Source organism: Pristiophorus japonicus, chromosome 10 (assembly GCF_044704955.1).
Source record: "Pristiophorus japonicus isolate sPriJap1 chromosome 10, sPriJap1.hap1, whole genome shotgun sequence".
In the NCBI taxonomy this organism is placed as follows: Eukaryota; Metazoa; Chordata; class Chondrichthyes; family Pristiophoridae; genus Pristiophorus; species Pristiophorus japonicus.
The window spans coordinates 213709825-213728856 of NC_091986.1; the positions used below are offsets into that span (position 1 = coordinate 213709825).

The following is a 19032-nucleotide window of genomic DNA, read 5'->3' on the forward strand; positions in this document are numbered from 1 at the left end:
TATCATTTTTATTCCCATTAATCTTAACAGGAGTCTTCATGGTGCATGGATACGTCCCACCATCTCGATGCCCAATTAAAGGGCCTAATTTTACTCAGACATGCCTGTCCACTGTTGCAAATTGCAAGCTGAAGAAAAGAATATATATTTTATCTAAACGCTTCGTTTATACATGATCAATGTCACCACAATGATGAGAACCAGTTACCCCACAGATAGCTTTACTTCCAACAAAAGTGAATCACCCCACCACCTGTTGGGCGAAGAATGGTCAACAATTAAATGGTTATAGATAAATAAATAGATTATATATTATAAAGGCACAGTGGCATCTCTAGTTAGAGCATAACCAAAGTTGAACAGACTTGGGCACATTATATATAATATAGCACTGGAAGCTAAGCCAAGTCAACCCAACATCTCTGCAGCACACGTTTAGCTCTGGACTGTATCCAGTTGGCTAAAGCAGCCGAAGTGGTTTTATAAATAAACTGCACCCGTTGACGGAAATAAAAACAGACCCATTGAAAGGAAACCACTTGTCAAAGAGTTTGATGGCTATCAGAATCTGGAGTTGACCATGCAGCAGACTGGGGCAAGGTTCTGGGTTTCAATAATCGTCAACAGGAAAAGTCATCTTATTTGGTGCTGTAACGCAGCCTACACACACAACATGTGCTAGCGTTCCCCCCCCCCCTCCCCCCGCGACCCTCCCCCCCCACCCTCACCCCAACAGGAGTCACTATTTACCATCAAAACACCTCTGCTGTCTCAGAGCAAGTGTCACAACATCTGACCAGAGGTCGCCGACCTGAAACCTCAACTCTGCTTGTTGGCTTGTGAGTGTGTACAAAGAGCTGAGACCCCTCGCTGTAAATAAACTGTTCAACATTGGACTGGTCAGCATCCAATGATCTATATATAATGTGCGCATGTGTGTGTGTGTGTGTGTGTCTCTCTCTGTCTGCCTGTGTGTGTGTGTGTGTGTCTGTCTCTCTGTCTGCCTGTGTGTGTCTCTCTCTCTGTCTGCCTCTCTGTGTCTGCCTGTGTGTGTGTGTCTCTCTGTGTCTGCCTGTGTGTGTGTGTGTCTCTGTGTCTGCCTGTGTGTGTGTGTCTCTCTCTCTGTCTGCCTGTGTGTGTGTGTCTCTCTGTGTCTGCCTGTGTGTGTGTGTGTCTCTGTGTGTCTGCCTGTGTGTGTGTGTCTCTCTGTGTCTGCCTGTGTGTGTGTGTCTCTCTGTGTCTGCCTGTGTGTGTGTGTGTGTGTGTCTCTCTCTCTGTCTGCCTGTGTGTGTGTGTCTCTCTGTGTCTGCCTGTGTGTGTGTGTCTCTCTCCGTGTCTGCCTGTGTGTGTGTGTGTCTCTCTCTGTGTCTGCCTGTGTGTGTGTGTCTCTCTCTCTCTGTCTGCCTGTGTGTGTGTGTGTCTCTCTCTGTGTCTGCCTGTGTGTGTGTGTCTCTCTCTCTCTGTCTGCCTGTGTGTGTGTGTTTCTCTCTCTCTGTCTGCCTGTGTGTGTCAACCCACTGGATGATTTCCAGCCTGGTTCTGTAATTTTATTTCAAGAATCACAAATGAGCTGGATGTAGAAAAGGGAGCATTGGTCTATTTCCCTCCGTTCCCCCCTACTCCTGCTTCTCAGTCTCCCAAAAGGCAGTGTGTCCATGGCTCAGCCAGCCCATGAATGACCAAACTTGACCAGAAGACTACACAACTTTTAAAAAAAAGTACTCCCTACTCTACTGTACAAGAAAGCACAAACATAGATTTGAAACAAAAGCAGGAGAGAGGGTGGTATCAGACAACTTCTGCAGAGAGAGACGCAGTGACTGGTTGATGTATTAAGGTGCAGAGACTCTGCTAGAACACAAGGCTCCATACTAGAAACATCGCCCCACCTGTTTCTCCCCACAGACGGGGACTGGAGTATTTCCAGCGTTTTCTGGTTATGGCAGGCGTTGAAGCTCAGATGCACTGTTAATCCCTAACCAGAGTATTTTATTTTATTATTTAAGGACAGGTCCGATCGCCGGGGTGGGGGGGGGGGGTGAGGTGGTGTGGTGGTGGTGTACGGGGGGGGAGAGAGTGACTTGTTCAATTTTGGGAATCACAGCAAATTTGCAGAGATTTCAATCAGACACGCAAACTCTTTCCAAACATCTGGGAGCAGGTGTACGAGGTTAAAGCCTTCTTTGAATTTTAAGTAAAGTGTTTTTTTTGCGGGGGTGGGTGAGGAGGAGGGGGGGGGGGGGCGGGTGGAAGAGAAGGGGAGTGTGAACATAAATGAAGAGAGAGTTCCCAATACATCAATTTCAATCAAAGGACTTCAAGTGTCCAAAGAGACAACGTGACTGAGATGGTGACATTATTTTGGGAAGGTTTACCTATGATGGGGAGAAGCTAGCATTAACTGAGGCACTGGCTCGGCCATGAATAACTCCAGTGCCAGTGACTTGGGAGAAGGGGGAGGATGCTAACAGAATTGAATGCATTTGTTAGTCCACCATCTGTGACAGGCACCATGTCCAGATACCAGAAGGCCCGTGCTGACGGGAAGAGATGGCTTCAGCAGACTCCACTAAAAAAAAAACACCAAGACGCTTCAAAAAAAAAAAAATTGCACGCATTTAAAATAAATTAACTATATACAGAAAGGGTTAGGGTGGGAGTATGAGTGTGTATGTGTGGGGGTTCAGATGGCAAAAACTGTTAAGCGCAACACACCGGGGGGGGGAAAAGCAGGTTGCAAACCCCCGCCCCCTTGCCTGTGTTACAACCAGACTCACTGCAAACACAGTGAGGTAGACAGAGGGTGCTCTACGTGGGTCGCGAGGGTGAAGAAACCAGCCGGGTTACTCTTCTGAAGGCAGCAATGTCACGCGCCAGGGCAAGAGCCTCTGCCTGACCGAGCCGCCGGTGAAAACCTCCGACACGATGCAACTATCACGGCGAGAGAATTAGCCGTTACGTACCGTGAGACGCGTTGCGCTACCAATAACCTCGGCCCACCTACGGGTTTGCGGAGTTGTTACACACACACACACACACACACACACACCCTTGGGCTAACGCCAGGGATGGTTTTGTTTGCCTTCAGGGGGAAAGTGGTAGTATTGACAAATAAGTAAAAATAACACTTGGGTGCGATCTATCAAAAAGCGCGAGAGTTTGCAACAAGCCTGCTTCGTAGGCCTGGAATTTGCGAGGGCTCACAAGAAGCCTGCATCATAGGCCCAGATTTTCTTATTTGGAGTGAGGGGTTCACAAGAAGCCTGCATCGTAGGCCTGGATTTTGCGAGAGTTCAAAATAAGCCTGCTTCATAGGCCCGGATTTTCTTATTTGGAGCGAGGGTTGACAAGAAGCCTTCATTGTAGGCTCGGATTTCCTTATTTTTTTTGGCTTGTCGTACATTTGAGGGACTTGGAACGTCGAGAGTTTCACACACACACAAACACACATTACAGGTAGTCATCCTCACTCGAGTCTGGGCTGCTGTCGGAAGAACTTTGCAGAGGGCTCCTTCTCATACTCCAGACCTGTGTGGAGAAAGTCTTTCTCCAGCTGCAAGGGTTTCCCACGGGCTTCAGGAGCTGGATCACCTCGTAGGCCCAAACCCAGTAGTCATAGTAAGTTCATTTATTGGCCTTGGTGCTGCGCTGCTTGTTCATAGAAGTCAGCATCTGACTGATGTACGAGGTCAACAGGTCGTCCATTTTATATCCCTGTTTCGAGAGTGAAAGGAGAAGTCCATCAATTCAACAGAAGGGGACATGTCAAACCAATACTAATCTGCATACTAATACTACGAGACTCCCAAAGCAAGTAGACACCTCAAATCGCTGGAGAAATACCACCAATGATGTTTCCGCAAAATCCTGCAAATCCCCTGGGAGGACAGACGCACCAACATTAGCGTCCTCGACCAGACCAACATCCCCAGCATTGAAGCACTGACCACACTCGACCAGCTCCGCTGGGCAGGTCACATTGTCCGCATGCCAGACACAAGACTCTCAGAGCAAGCGCTCTACATGGGTCAAAGGTGAGCAGAGGAAACGTTACAGGGACACCCTCAAAGCCTCCCTGATAAAGTGCAACTTCCCCACCGACACCTAGGAGTCCCTGGCTAAAGACCGCCCTAAGTGGAGGAAGAGCATCCGGGAGGGCGCTGAGCACCTCGAGTCTCATCGCCGAGAGCATGCAGAAAGCAAGCGCAGGCAGCGGAAGGAGCGTGCGGCAAACCAGACTCCCCACCCACCCTTTCCTTCAACCACTGTCTGTCCCACCTGTGACAGAGACTGTAATTCCCGTATTGGACTGTTCAGTCACCTAAGGATCCATTTTAAGAGTGGAAACAAGTCTTCCTCGATTTAAGGGACTGCCTATGATGATGACGACGACGACGAATCTGCAGTAAGCCTGTAGATCGTACAGCATAGCAACGGGCCATTCAGCCCAACAGGTTTATGCTCCACATGATCCTCCTCCCACCCTACTTCATAGAATCACAGAACGGTTACAGCACGGAAGGAGGCCATTGGGCCCGTGCCGGTTCTCTGCAAGAGCATTTCAGCTAGTCCCACTCCCCCGCACTTTCCCCGTAGCCCTGCTAATGTTTTTTCCTTCAGGTACTTATCCAACTCCCTTTTGAAAGCCACGATTGAGTCTGCCTCCACCACCCACTCAGGCAGCGCATTCCAGATCCTAACCACTCGCTGTGTAAAAACGTTTTATCTTATCTCATTACTAATGTCATCATTTACATAAGTGCATTTCAAATAAAAAGGGATATGTTAAATAAACTAATCAAACTTAGAGGATGAAACCCCTTGTCCTGATGGATTGCACCCACGGATTATAAAAGAATCGGAAGAGATAGCAGAGGCATTACTACACATATTTAATCATTCGTTAGAAAAAGGTGTAGTGCCAAAGGACTGGCATCTTTCCCTATCAGCACAACCTTCGATTCCTTTCTCCCTCATGTGTTGATCCAGTTTCCCCTTAAATGCATCGATACAATTCGCCTCAACCCCTCCCTGTGGCAGCGAGTTCCACATTCTCACCGCTCTCTGGGTAAAGAGGTTCCTCATGTTTTGCCGATTGGATTTATTAGTGACTGTCTTGTAGTGATGGCCCCTAGTTCTGGTCTCCTGCACAAGTAGAAACATCATCTCTACGTCTACCCTATTAAACCCTTTCATCATAAAGACCTCTATCAGGTCACACCTCAGCCTCCGTTTTCCTAGAAAAAAAAAAGACAAGCCTGTTCAACCTTTCCTGATGTTTCTAGCATTTTCTGTCACTCTTTCCTCCCCCCCTCCCCAGATTGACAGCTTCCGTAGTATTTTGCCTTTTGAATATATTAATTTCCTTTTAATTAAATTAGATTTCAGGATTAAAAAAAAAATTGTTTTGTGATCACAATTTTATTTTGTATCCCTACGAAAGCTGAAACCCACTGGTCTGACGTACAGTGTGTAAAATGGTAGTCACAGCGAGAGTGCAGTAGGACATGAATATGGGGTATTCAATATTCAGGAAGGAGAGACAGAAAGGAAAAGGAGGTGGGGTAGTGTTGCTGCTTAAAGAGGAAATTAACCCAATAGTAAGGAAGGACATTAGCTTGGATGATGTGGAATCTGTATGGGTGGAGCTGCGGAACACCAAAGAGCAGAAAACACTAGTGGGAGTTGTGTACAGATCACCAAACAGTAGTAGTGAGTTTGGGGATGGCATCAAACAGGAAGTTAGGAATTAGTGCAATAAAGGTACAGCAGTTATCATGGGTGACTTTAATCTACATGTAGAGTTGGCTAACCAAACTGGTAGCAATATGGTGGAGGAGGATTTCCTGGAGTGTATAAGGGATGGTTTTCTAGACCAATATGTCGAGGAACCAACTAGAGAGCTGGCCATCCTAGACTGGGTGTTGTGTAATGAGAGGGGACTAATTAGCAATCTTGTTGTGTGAGGCCCCTTGGGGAACAGTGACCATAATATGGTAGAATAAGATGGAGAGTGACACAGTTAATTCAGAGACTAGAGGCCTGAACTTAAAGAAAGGTAACTTTGATGGTATGAGACGTGAATTGGCGAGAATAGACTGGCGAGTGATACTTAAAGGGTTGACGGTGGATAGGCAATGGCAAACATTTAAAGATCACATGGATGAACTTCAACAACTGTACATCCTGGAGTAAAAATAAAACAGGGAAGGTGGCTCAACTGTGGCTAACAAGGGAAATTAGGGATAGTGTTAAATCTAAGGAAGAGGCATATAAATTGGCCAGAAAAAGCAGCAAACCTAAGGACTGGGAGAAATTTAGAATTCAGCAGAGGAGGACAAAGGGTTTAATTAGGAGGGGGAAAAAAAAGCTTCGATAGATATGTGAAGAGAAAAAGATTAGTGAAGACAAATGTAGGTCCCTTGCAGTCAGAATCAGGTGAATTTATAATGGGGAACAAAGAAATGGCAGACCAGTTGAACAAATACTTTGGTTCTGTATTCATGAAGGAAGACACAAATAACCTTCCGGAAATACTCGGGGACTGAGGGTCTAGTGAGGAGGAGGAACTGAAGGAAATCCTTATTAGGCGGGAAATTGTGTTAGGGAAATTGATGGGATTGAAGGCCGATAAATCCCCGTGCCCTGATAGTCTGCATTCCAGAGTACTTTAGGAAGTGGCCCTAGAAATAGTGGATGCATTGGTGGTCATTTTCCAACATTCTATAGACTCTGGATCAGTTCCTATGGATTGGGAGGGTAGCTAATGTAACCCCACTTTTTAAAAAAGGGAGTAAACAGGGAATTAAACAGGTTAGCCGGACAGTGGGGAAAATATTGGAATCAATTATTAAAGATGTAATAGCGCATTTGGAAAGCATGACAGGATCGGTCCAAGTCAGCATGGATTTATGAAAGGGAAATCATGCTGGACAAATCTTCTAGAATTTTTTGAGGATGTAACTAGTAGAGTGGACAAGGGAGAACCAGTGGATTTGGTGTATTTGAACTTTCAAAATGGTTTTGACAAGGTCCCACACAAGAGATTAGTGTGCAAAATTAAAGCACATGGTATTGAGGGTAATGTATTGACGTGGATAGAGAACTGGTTGGCAGACAGGAAGCAAAGAGTAGGAATAATTGGGTCGCTTTCAGAATGGCAGGCAGTAACTAGTAGGATACCGCAAGGTTCAGTGCTGGGACCCCAGCTATTTACAATATACATTAATGATTAGGCAAATGAATTGAATGTAATATCTCCAAGTTTGCAGTTGACACTCAGCTGGGTAGCAGTGTGAGCTGTGAGGAGGATGCTAAGAGGCTGCAGGGTGACTTGGACCTGTGGATCAGGAGTTCCAGCGGGGGCAACAACTTCAGGTAAGTGCGCATTTTATATCTATTTTTTCTCGATTTGCACATGGGGAGCCCTTGGAAGTTCTGCCCCACTCTCCCTGTATCCACTCCATCAAAACCTTTCATAATGTTAAAGGCCTCTATTAGGTCACCCCTCTGCCTTCTTTTTTTTTCCCCCCCAAGAGAAAAGAAACCCAGCCTGTTTATCCTTCCCCGATACTCCTGTGAAGCGCCTTGGGACATTTCACTACGTTAAAGGTGCTATAAAAATTCAAGTTGTTGTTGTTGATGATATGTGTACCCTCGCATTTCTGGTATCATCCTTGTAAATCTTCCCCGCATCCCTCTCCCAGTGCCTCTATCGCCTTTTTATAATATGGCGACCAGAACTGTACGCAGTACTTTTTGAAGCGTAGTCACTTGTATTTGCAGGAAAGTCACCTCGACTTTAGGACCACCTAACAAGTGGGAAACGCGGCAGCCAAATTTTGCACAGCAAGCTCCCACATACATCAATGTGGTAACGACCAGATAATCTGGGTTTTTAAAAAAAAAAAAGTGATGCAGGTTGAAGGATAAATATTGGCCAGGATACCAGGGAGAACTCCCCTGCTCTTCTTCGAATTAGTGCCATGGGATCTTTAACATCCATCAGAGAGGGCAGCTGAAAGGCGGCACCTCCGACAGTGCGGCACTCCCTCAGCACTGCACTGGGAGTGTCAGCCTGGATTTTTGTGCTCAAGTCCCTGGAGTGGGACTTGAACCCACAACCTTCTGACTCAGAGGAGAGAGTGCTGCCCACTGAGCCACGGCCGAGGCTTTAAGAGTGCAGTAAAGCCCATCATTAAATCTCAAATCGAGCAAAGGCTTTGAAATGGGTAGTGTTTGATTTTAATGGGGTGGTCTAAATGTTCCAATTTCTCTATCCACGTGCAGAGCTTCTTGCATTTTAATTACTTCACCTGCATTATTAATTTGGTATTTTGATTTCTTGCCATGGGATCCCCGGGAGAAATTGAAAATTGCCATTAAAAACGGGCATTCTGTTCGCAAAAGTAGTGTGTGCGTACTGGCCGCCCAGCTGTTAAAATATTAAAGCTTTTCCTCAGCGCTGCGAGAGAAATACTTGTTTACTTCACTGACTTATTTAGACGACCAGCTTCCTGCCAGCACAGGGGTGTTCCATCAACACAGGGATCCTTTCCAGGACTGGCTGGTTCGTTCAAGAATCATTTTCCAACAGAACATCTCGCAGCCAACCGAGGCTGCAGGGAACGGGATTCGAAAACACAATCTCTTTTCCAAGAAAGGCTCCGTCAGGCTGCTGTCGCATAGCAACCGACAGCCGACTGACCACGCACGATCGAGAGCCCTTTGCATCAGCCGTGGCTCAGTGGCTCGGACTCCCTCCTCGCGGTCGGACGTTTGTAGGTGCGAGTCCCACTGCAGAAAATTCCATAGAATAGACAGCACAGAAGCAGGCCATTCAGCCCCTCTAGTCTGTGCTGGTGGTTACACTAAACACCAGTCCCCACCCATTCCATCCGCCTCACCTCAGCCTTTCCGCATACAAGAACATAAGAAATAGGGAGCAGGAATCGGCCATTTGGGAAAAAAAAACTACACTTTAAAAACAACCTACCTAACTCACTTACACTGGAGCAAATTAAATGGGCAGAACGGAGATTTTTAAGATACTCCAAAAAAAATCTAGTTGCTCCAAAAAAAATGGAGCAACTCCTGGAGAAACTTGGGCCCATTGTTTCTGTATGCCTTGGTGATTGCTAGCTTTTGCCAAGGCTAAACCAGACGACAGGAAAGGAGCCAACAAGATCAGTTGTGTATTTTGCTGTTAGAACATTTTTTTTTAAAGTGAAAACTATAATAACTACCACCAGGAGACATGGAAAATGGCAGCAAAATGCTGCAAAGTGCTATTTGTTTACACTTTAGAAATTTCTTGATCACCCTTTGAAAAAGCATAATAGCAGAGTCTCAAATTGCATGGGTGGCAACTTAGCTCATCACTGACCAAACCTTTAACAGCTAAATAGCTCTGAACAACATACATTTATCTACCGCCTTGAACATAGTAAAATGTTCCAAGGCGCTTCGCAGGAGTGATCATCAAACAATATTTGACATCGAGCCACAGGAGGCGACATCGGTAGTGGGTAAAATGATGGGATCAATTATTATGGATGTCATAGCAGCGCATTTGGAAAGAGGTGACATGATAGGTCCAAGTCAGCATGGATTTGTGAAAGGGAAATCATGCTTGACAAATCTTCTGGAATTTTTTTGAGGATGTTTCCAGTAAAGTGGACAAGGGAGAACCAGTTGATGTGGTGTATTTGGACTTTCAGAAGGCTTTCGACAAGGTCCCACACAAGAGATTAATGTGCAAAGTTAAAGCACATGGGATTGGGGGTAGTGTGCTGATGTGGATTGAGAACTGGTTGTCAGACAGGAAGCAAAGAGTCGGAGTAAATGGATACTTTTCAGAATGGCAGGCAGTGACTAGTGGGGTACCGCAAGGTTCTGTGCTGGGGCCCCAGCTGTTTACATTGCACATTAATGATTTAGACGAGGGGATTAAATGTAGTATCTCCAAATTTGCGGATGACACTAAGTTGGGTGGCAGTGTGAGCTGCGAGGAGGATGCTATGAGGCTGCAGAGTGACTTGGATAGGTTAGGTGAGTGGGCAAATGCATGGCAGATGAAGTATAATGTGGATAAATGTGAGGTTATCCACTTTGGTTGTAAAAACAGAGACAGACTATTATCTGAATGGTGACAGATTAGGAAAAGAGGAGGTGCAACGAGACCTGGGTGTCATGGTACATCAGTCATTGAAGGTTGGCATGCAGGTACAGCAGGCGGTTAAGAAAGCAAATGGCATGTTGGCCTTCATAGCGAGGGGATTTGAGTACAGGGGCAGGGAGGTGTTACTACAGTTGTACAGGGCCTTGGTGAGGCCACACCTGGAGTATTGTGTACAGTTTTGGTCTCCTAACTTGAGGAAGGACATTCTTGCTATTGAGGGAGTGCAGCGAAGGTTCACCAGACTGATTCCCGGGATGGCGGGACTGACATATCAAGAAAGACTGGATCAACTGGGCTTGTATTCACTGGAGTTCAGATGAATGAGAGGGGATCTCATAGAAACGTTTAAAATTCTGATGGGTTTAGACAGGTTAGATGCAGGAAGAATGTTCCCAATGTTGGGGAAGTCCAGAACCAGGGTCACAGTCTAAGGATAAGGGGTAAGCCATTTAGGACCGAGATGAGGAGAAACTTCTCCACCCAGAGAGTGGTGAACCTGTGGAATTCTCTACCATAGAAAGTTGTTGAGGCCAATTCACTAAACATATTAAAAAAGGAGTTAGATGTAGTCCTTACTACTAGGGGGATCAAGGGGTATGGCGAGAAAGCAGGAATGGGGTACTGAAGTTGCATGTTCAGCCATGAACTCAGTGAATGGCGGTGCAGGCTAGAAGGGCCGAATGGCCTACTCCTGTTTTCTATGTTTCTATGTTTATATCAGGACAGGTGACCAAAGGCTTGGTCAAAGAGGTAAGGTTTCAAGGAGCTTCTTAAAGGAGGGGTAGAGGGTCAGAGAGGTTTAGGGAGGGAATTCCAGAGCTTTGGGCCTTGGCTGCTAAAGGCACGGCAGTCAATGGTGGCGGTTGGGTGTGGGGCGGGGGGGTGCAGGAAAGTGTCCTGTATGTACATGCTGTTTGTCGCCACCAGATGGTGTCATAGTTCGAGACCACTAAGCAGCACGCACATGGTGCTGCTCTGGTATAAAAGGCCAGCCATTTTGAGAGTCAGGCACTTTGGGAAGTAATAAAGCAGAAGCAAGGTTATACCTTGCTTAGTTGAACAGTACTCAGTTTGTACCTTTATTACATAGATAACAGAAAGGAAATCTAGATGTGCAAGAGGCCAGAATTGGAGGAGTGCAGAAATCACAGAGGGTGGTAAGAGGTTAGAGATAGGGAGGGGATTTGATAACAAGCTGAGTATTTTTAAATCGACGCGTTGCCGGACCGGGTGCCAATGTAGGTCAGCGAACACAGGGGGTGATGGGACTTGGTGTGAGTTAGGACATGGGCAGCAGAGTTTTGGATGAGTTCAAGCTCACGGCAGATTTGCTCAGTTGCCACAGCTTGGGTTATCCTTACCAGAGAGGTTTCGCACAGGAGCTTGCTTCCTCTCACCAGGTTGCCGATGGTGATGTGGAAGTACGTATTGCCACTGCTCCAGTTAGATATCTTGGTGAACGGGTGGGTGGTGAGAATATCCTTGAAAGAGGAGAGAGAAGGTGGTTATATTGTAGAAGGTAGCACAGCGAGACAGACAAATTCAATACCCACTCCCCCCACCCCACCAGCAGCATACACTGTGGCCGCAGTATGTGCAATATCGACAGGGTGCACACTGCAGCAACTCAAAGGGTTAATTTATCAACACCTCCCTCCCTGCCCTTTGAGCTCTATCCCCGAGAAGGCCAAGAGCAGCAATATTGTGTGAACACCATCGCCTCCCAGTTCCTCTCCAAATCGCACAGCATCCAGACTTGGGAATATATGGCTGTTCCTTCACGGATGCTGGGTCAAGATCCTGAATTTTTCTACTTAATATTTGCTGAGAAATCCCGGTTTCTCCTTCCCGCGGGCGTTCAAATGGATTTTAGAAAAAAGAAGCGCACCTACCCGTTCCTGCTGCGCCCACGCGAGTTCCCGGTCCTGAGGCCTCCGCTGACTGTGCGTTGAAGCGCATGTACATCAGGACATGCGCAGGGCTGGAGCTGGAGTCACATGGCTCTGGGCAGCCAATCAGGTAAAGCATGTTCTCATTCATAAAAATGGGAACTCTAAGTTGGAATTCCCATTATTATGAATGAGAACCTCCCCCCTCCTCAAATATTAATAACCAATGAGAAAAAAGGCACAGCATATTTTTTATTAATTTAAAGTTATTTTTGTATTTAAACATTTTTTTTTTCCTGATTTTTAAAAATGTTTTTAAAATTATGGTTTAAAATAAACTTTCCTTAGTGGGGGAGGGTTTTTAAAAACAATAAAATGTGTTTTTAATAATTTTACTTTACAATGTTTGTGTGTATTTTAAAACTCTTACGCCTGTAAAAGTAAGCTATGCTTGCATCAGGCGTAAGAATTTTGAGGACAATTGCCGGGCAAGGCATGCGTACATCCTGCAGTCTTGCCCGTGCGCATGTTCTCGCTGCCAAGACGCCAGAAGCTTGACAGAATGGAAAAGCCAGTTTTCAGAGCATGCGCACTGTGCACTGAAAACTGGCATTTGCAATGCATTCCCGGGTCCGTACACACTCCGTACAGACCCGGGGGAGGCTGAGATTTCTGGGCCATTGTGTAGAATTACAGAAAGTCCAGGAGCGCAAGAACAGGCCATTTGGTCCAACTGGTGCATGCTCCACACCTCTCCATCTCACCCCATCAGCATAACTCTATTCCTTCCTCCCTCATGGACTTATCCAGCTTCTCCTTAAATGCATCTCTGCTATTTGCTTCAACCACTCCCTGTGGCAGCGAGTTCCACATTCTCACCACTCTCTGGGTGAAGAAGTTTCTCCTGAATTCCCGAATAGATTTATTAGTGGTTATCTTATACATATGGCCCTTGTTTTTAGCCTCCCCCCCCTACAGCTTCTCCATGTTTACCCTATTGTTAGAACTTGCTTCTGTGTCGGAGGCCATTGTCCGATTAGGATATGCTTATATTGGAGATTAGTCGGGACAATGGGGAGTAGCCCATAGCAGGAGGGTTGGCTACACCCCATGTGAGCTGCTAGTATCAGGAATTGGCCAGAACAATGGAAGCCCTCAAGCAGTATCACATGATTGTCCAGGTCATCCCATTCCTTTTGTAGTATTAAGGCAGGATGCTGGATAGGTGGTGAAACTATCCTTGAAAGAGGAGGAGGTGTTTATAGTGTAAGAGATAAGCATAGTGAGACAGATTAAACTGATCAATAGTTAAACCATCAAGGTGGCTACTATGTCAAGTCTGGAGGTTTGGGTGCAGGAACCTCACCTCACCTCAATACACATTCTGGGCATCATGTGACTCCCGTTAAAGAGGGGAGGGTACTTTAAGGAGGCTTGGAGGTTACAAAAGAGACATACAGGTAAGCAGCCTTCTTGTAGTGTGAGCTCACGGGACGGAAGTCCAGCATCGATCACCTTGGATCTGCAGGAAACCAGGCTGTATGAGTCGATGGTAACTGTAACAGTTATTATACTATTGGTGTCTGAGTAATAAACTTACATTTGGACAATGCGCTCAAGCCTGAATCACGAGGAATCATTTAATTGAGTTGAAGAGATTGGAATTCAGAAGAATGACAGGTGATCTTATCGAAATGTATAAGATTATGAGGGGGCTTGACAAGGTGGATGCAGAGAGGATATTTCCACTGATAGGGGAGACAAGAACTAGAGGGCATGATCTTGGAATAAGGGGCCGCCCATTTAAAACTGAGATGAGGAGGAATTGCTTCTCAGAGGGTTGTAAATCTGTGGAATTCTCGCCTCAGAGAGCTGTGGAAGCTGGGTCATTAAGACAGAGATACGCAGTTTCTTAACAGATACGGGAATAAGGGGTTATGGGGAGCAGGCAGGGAAGTGGATCAGAGTCAGAGTCCATGATCGGATCAGCCATGATCGTATTAAATGGCGGAGCAGGCTCGAGGGGCCGTATGGCCTACTCCCTCTTTTTATGTTCTTATTTCCTTACACCCATCAAACCCTTTCATAAAAAGGACCTCTATCACGAGGGGGCACCTACTACTGGTGTTTGCACATTAAAATAGTTTTAAATCATAGCCCTTTAACAAGGAGGTATAATGAATGTTTCCTTTTTAATTTTCAAAACACTATTAAGGTGGTCGGATAGGTGCTGGTAACAAATTGTGTCTAAATCACCCAGTTCAAGCCCTTTACAACAATCATCCACTTTAGTGACAATGGGATTGTGGACTATCAGCAGCTCGATGCTATGTTGGGTTTTATAGAATCATAATTTGAAGATGACTGTGGCACTTTAAAAAAAAAAATCATTCCCGGGATGTGGGCATCGCTGGCAAGGCCGGCATTTATTGCCCATCCCTAATTGCCCCTTGAGAAGGTGGTGGTGAGCCACCTTCTTGAACCGCTGCAGTCCGTGTGGTGAAGGTGCTCCCACAGTGCTGTTAGGGAGGGAGTTCCAGGATTGTGACCCAGCGACGATGAAGGAATGGCCGATATATTTGCAAGTCAGGATGGTGTGTGACTGGGAGGGGAACGTGGAGGTGGTGGTGTTCCCATGCGCCTGCTGTCCTCGTCCTTCCAGGTGGTAGCGGTCGTGGGTTTGGGAGGTGCTGCCGAAGAAGCCTTGGCGAGTTGCTGCAGTGCATCTTGTAGATGGTGCACACTGCAGCCACGGTGCGCCGGTGGTGGAGGGAGTGAGTGTTGAAGCTGGTGGATTGGCACAAAAGGCACTGCGCTCCTTCCTGGCTCTGGATGTTGGCACTGAATGCATGCCCTACTTACTGGTTTCTCCAGTTGTACAGTGTCCTTTCTATTTCATTGTGTAACTATATTCTTCATCTCGGTCAGTCGCAATGGACCCATCAATCACCTGCAATTCTTCAGTTGGCGAGTTGCTGATCTGTACACAGACTTTGCAAAGTAACTTCTCTCACCCAGCCACAGCGATGCACTGAGAGGAGATGCCAAGCACAGTATTTGTACACATAGTACAGGTTGGATCTCCCTTATCCGGCACCACCCCTCGTTCGGCATGATTCTGGTGGTCGGGGCGCACGTGCAGAACGCGGTGAACCTCCACCCCGGCTTTGGGGCCACTCCGACACTTGGCCTGCCGACACTTCAGGCCTGCTCATGGCACCGACCTCCTCCCCCCCGCCAACCTCGGGCCGCTGACCTCCCCTCATCCGGCAAAATCCCTTATTCGACACAGGCTAGGTCCAGGGAGGTTCAACCTGGAATGGTATCCGAGCTGTTCCTGGATTGTTCTATAATGGTTCCATAGAACAGGCGCCAGCAATCTGATCCTTTCACCAGCCCGACCTTTGGGTGGGAGAGGAGGATGGTGTTGGAGAAGGGAAAAGTAAAATTACCTTGCTCTTCGGATCGATCAGACTCACGCCGTGCTTGTTGATGACGATCAGGAGGATCTCTGGGTAATTTGGCTCGGTGGTTTGCTGCACAAAGCGAAATAGAACGTCAGTCCGAACATCCAACAACGTGACGGCGAGAGAGGAGAGAGGAGGGAGAGAGGAAGGAGGGCGAGAGTAAGGAGGGCGAGAGGGAGAGGAGGAGAAAGAGAGAAAGAAAGGAAGTAGAAAGAGAGGAAGGAGAGGGGGGGGGGGGGAGAGGAAGGAGAGGGGTGAGAGGGGGGAGAGGAAGGAGAGGGGTGAGAGGGGGGAGAGGAAGGAGAGGGGGGAGAGGGGGGAGAGGGGGGAGAGGGGGGGGGGAGAGGGGGGAGAGGAAGGAGAGGAAGGAGAGGGGTGAGAGGGGGGAGAGGAAGGAGAGGGGTGAGAGGGGGGAGAGGAAGGAGAGGGGGGAGAGGAAGGAGAGGGGGGAGAGGAAGGAGAGGGGGGAGAGGAAGGAGAGGGGGGAGAGGAAGGAGAGGGGGGAGAGGAAGGAGAGGGGGGAGAGGGGAGAGGAAGGAGAGGGGGGAGAGGGGGGGGAGAGGGGCGAGAGGGGGGAGAGGGGGGAGGGGGGGGAGAGGAAGGAGAGGGGGGAGAGGAAGGAGAGGGGGGAGAGGAAGGAGAGGGGGGAGAGGAAGGAGAGGGGGGAGAGGAAGGAGAGGGGGGAGAGGAAGGAGAGGGGGGAGAGGAAGGAGAGGGGGGAGAGGGGGGAGAGGAGAGCGAGAGCGAGAGAGAGCGAAGACGAGAGAGCGAGAGAGAGCGAAGACGAGAGAGCGACGAGAGAGAGCGAAGAGAGCGAAGAGGAGAGAGCGAAGAGAGCGAAGAGGAGAGAGCGAAGAGAGCGAAGAGGAGAGAGCGAAGAGAGCGAAGACGAGAGAGCGAAGAGAGCGAAGACGAGAGAGCGAGAGCGAGAGAGAGCGAAGACGAGAGAGCGAAGACGAGAGAGCGAAGAGAGCGAAGACGAGAGAGCGAAGAGAGCGAAGACGAGAGAGCGAAGAGAGCGAAGACGAGAGAGCGAGAGAGAGCGAAGACGAGAGAGCGAAGACGAGAGAGCGAGAGAGAGCGAAGACGAGAGAGCGAGAGAGCGAAGACGAGAGAGCGAGAGAGCGAAGACGAGAGAGCGAGAGAGCGAAGACGAGAGAGCGAGAGAGCGAAGACGAGAGAGCGAGAGAGCGCGAAGACGAGAGCGCGAGAGAGAGCGAGAGAGAGCGAGAGAGAGCGAGAGAGAGCGAGAGAAAGCGAGAGAAAGCGAGCGAAAGCGAGCGAGAGCGAGCGAGAGCGAGAGAGAGCGAGAGAGAGCGAGAGAGAGCGAGAGAGAGCGAGAGAGAGCGAGAGAGAGCGAGAGAGAGCGAGAGAGAGCGAGAGAGAGCGAGAGAGAGCGAGAGAGAGCGAGCAAAGACGAGAGAGCGAGGGAGAGCGAAGACGAGAGAGCGAGGGAGAGCGAAGACGAGAGAGCGAGAGAGCGCGAAGACGAGAGCGCGAAGACGAGAGAGCGAGAGAGAGCGAGAGAGAGAGAGCAAAGACGAGAGAGCGAGGGAGAGCGAGGGAGAGCGAAGACGAGAGAGCGAAGACGAGAGCGAGGAGAGAGCGAGGAGAGAGCGAGAGAGCGAGAGAGAGCGAGAGAGAGCGAAGACGAGAGAGAGCGAGAGAGCGCGAAGACGAGAGAGAGCGAGCGAGAGCGAGCGATAGCGAGAGAGAGCGATAGCGAGAGAGAGCGATAGCGAGAGCGAGCGATAGCGAGAGCGAGCGAGGCGAGAGAGAGCGAGAGAGAGCGAGAGAGAGCGAGAGAGAGCGAGAGAGAGCGAGAGAGAGCGAGAGAGAGCGAGAGAGAGCGAGAGAGAGCGAGAGAGAGCGAGCGAGAGAGAGCGAGAGAGCGAGCGAGCGAGCGAGAGAGCGAAGGCGAGAGAGAGCGAAGACGAGAGAGCGAAGACGAGAGAGCGAAGACGAGAGAGCGAAGACGAGAGAGCGAAGACGAGAGAGCGAAGACGAGAGAGCGAAGACGAGAGAGCGAAGACGAGAGAGCGAAGACGAGAGAGCGAGAGAGAGCGAAGACGAGAGAGCGAGAGAGAGCGAAGACGAGAGAGCGAGAGAGAGCGAAGACGAGAGAGCGAGAGAGAGCGAAGACGAGAGAGCGAGAGAGAGCGAAGACGAGAGAGAGCGAGAGAGAGCGAAGACGAGAGAGAGCGAGAGAGAGCGAAGACGAGAGAGAGCGAGAGAGAGCGAAGACGAGAGAGAGCGAGAGAGAGCGAAGACGAGAGAGAGAGAGCGAGAGCGAGCGAGCGAAGACGAGAGAGCGAGAGCGAGCGAAGACGAGAGAGCGAGAGCGAGCGAAGACGAGAGAGCGAGAGCGAGCGAAGACGAGAGAGCGAGAGCGAGCGAAGACGAGAGAGCGAGAGAGAGAGCGAGAGAGAGAGCGAGAGAGAGAGCGAGAGAGAGCGAGAGAGAGCGAGAGAGAGCGAGAGAGAGCGAGAGAGAGCGAGAGAGAGCGAGAGAGAGCGAGAGAGAGCGAGAGAGAGCGAGCGAAGACGAGAGAGCGAGAGCGAGCGAAGACGAGAGCGCGAGAGCGAGCGAAGACGAGAGAGCGAGAGAGAGCGAAGACGAGAGAGCGAGAGAGAGCGAAGACGAGAGAGCGAAGAGAGCGAAGACGAGAGAGCGAAGAGAGCGAAGACGAGAGAGCGAGAGAGCGCGAAGACGAGAGAGCGAGAGAGCGCGAAGACGAGAGAGCGAGAGAGCGCGAAGACGAGAGAGCGAGAGACGAGAGAGCGAGAGACGAGAGAGCGAGGGAGAGCGAGGGAGAGCGAAGACGAGAGAGCGAAGACGAGAGCGAGGAGAGAGCGAGAGAGCGAGAGAGAGCGAGAGAGAGCGAGAGAGAGCGAAGACGAGAGAGCGAGATAGCGAGAGAGAGCGATAGCGAGAGCGAGCGATAGCGAGAGCGAGCGATAGCGAGAGCGAGCGAGAGCGAGAGAGAGCGAGAGAGAGCGAGAGAGAGCGAGAGCGAGCGAGAGCGAGAGAGAGCGAGAGAGAGCGAGAGCGAGAGAGAGCGAGAGAGAGCGAGAGAGAGCGAGAGCGAGAGAGAGCGAGAGCGAGGACGAGAGAGCGAAGACGAGAGAGCGAAGACGAGAGAGCGAAGACGAGAGAGCGAGGACGAGAGAGCGAAGACGAGAGAGCGAAGACGAGAGAGCGAGAGAGAGCGAAGACGAGAGAGCGAGAGAGAGCGAAGACGAGAGAGCGAAGACGAGAGAGCGAGAGAGAGCGAAGACGAGAGAGCGAGAGAGAGCGAAGACGAGAGCGAGCGAGAGCGAGCGAGAGCGAGCGAGAGCGAGCGAGAGAGAGCGAGAGAGAGCGAGAGAGAGCGAGAGAGAGCGAGAGAGAGCGAGAGAGAGCGAGCGAAGACGAGAGAGCGAGAGCGAGCGAAGACGAGAGAGCGAGAGCGAGCGAAGACGAGAGAGCGAGAGCGAGAGAGAGCGAGAGAGAGCGA

At 49.2% G+C, this 19032-nt stretch overlaps 1 protein-coding gene across 1 annotated transcript in view; it reads right to left on the reverse strand.

The window, feature by feature from the left end:
* Positions 1–744: 744 nt before the first annotated feature.
* Positions 745–19032, reverse strand: part of myo7aa (myosin VIIAa) — a 253612-nt gene continuing 235324 nt past the window's right edge. Inside the window, exons 47-49 of the mRNA XM_070892552.1 lie at positions 15522–15605; positions 11542–11661; positions 745–3714 (exon numbers count right to left, since the gene is read on the reverse strand). Coding sequence (XP_070748653.1) covers positions 3625–3714; positions 11542–11661; positions 15522–15605 — 294 coding nt within the window. The 3' untranslated portion in view covers positions 745–3624. The remainder of the gene's footprint in view (positions 3715–11541; positions 11662–15521; positions 15606–19032) is intronic.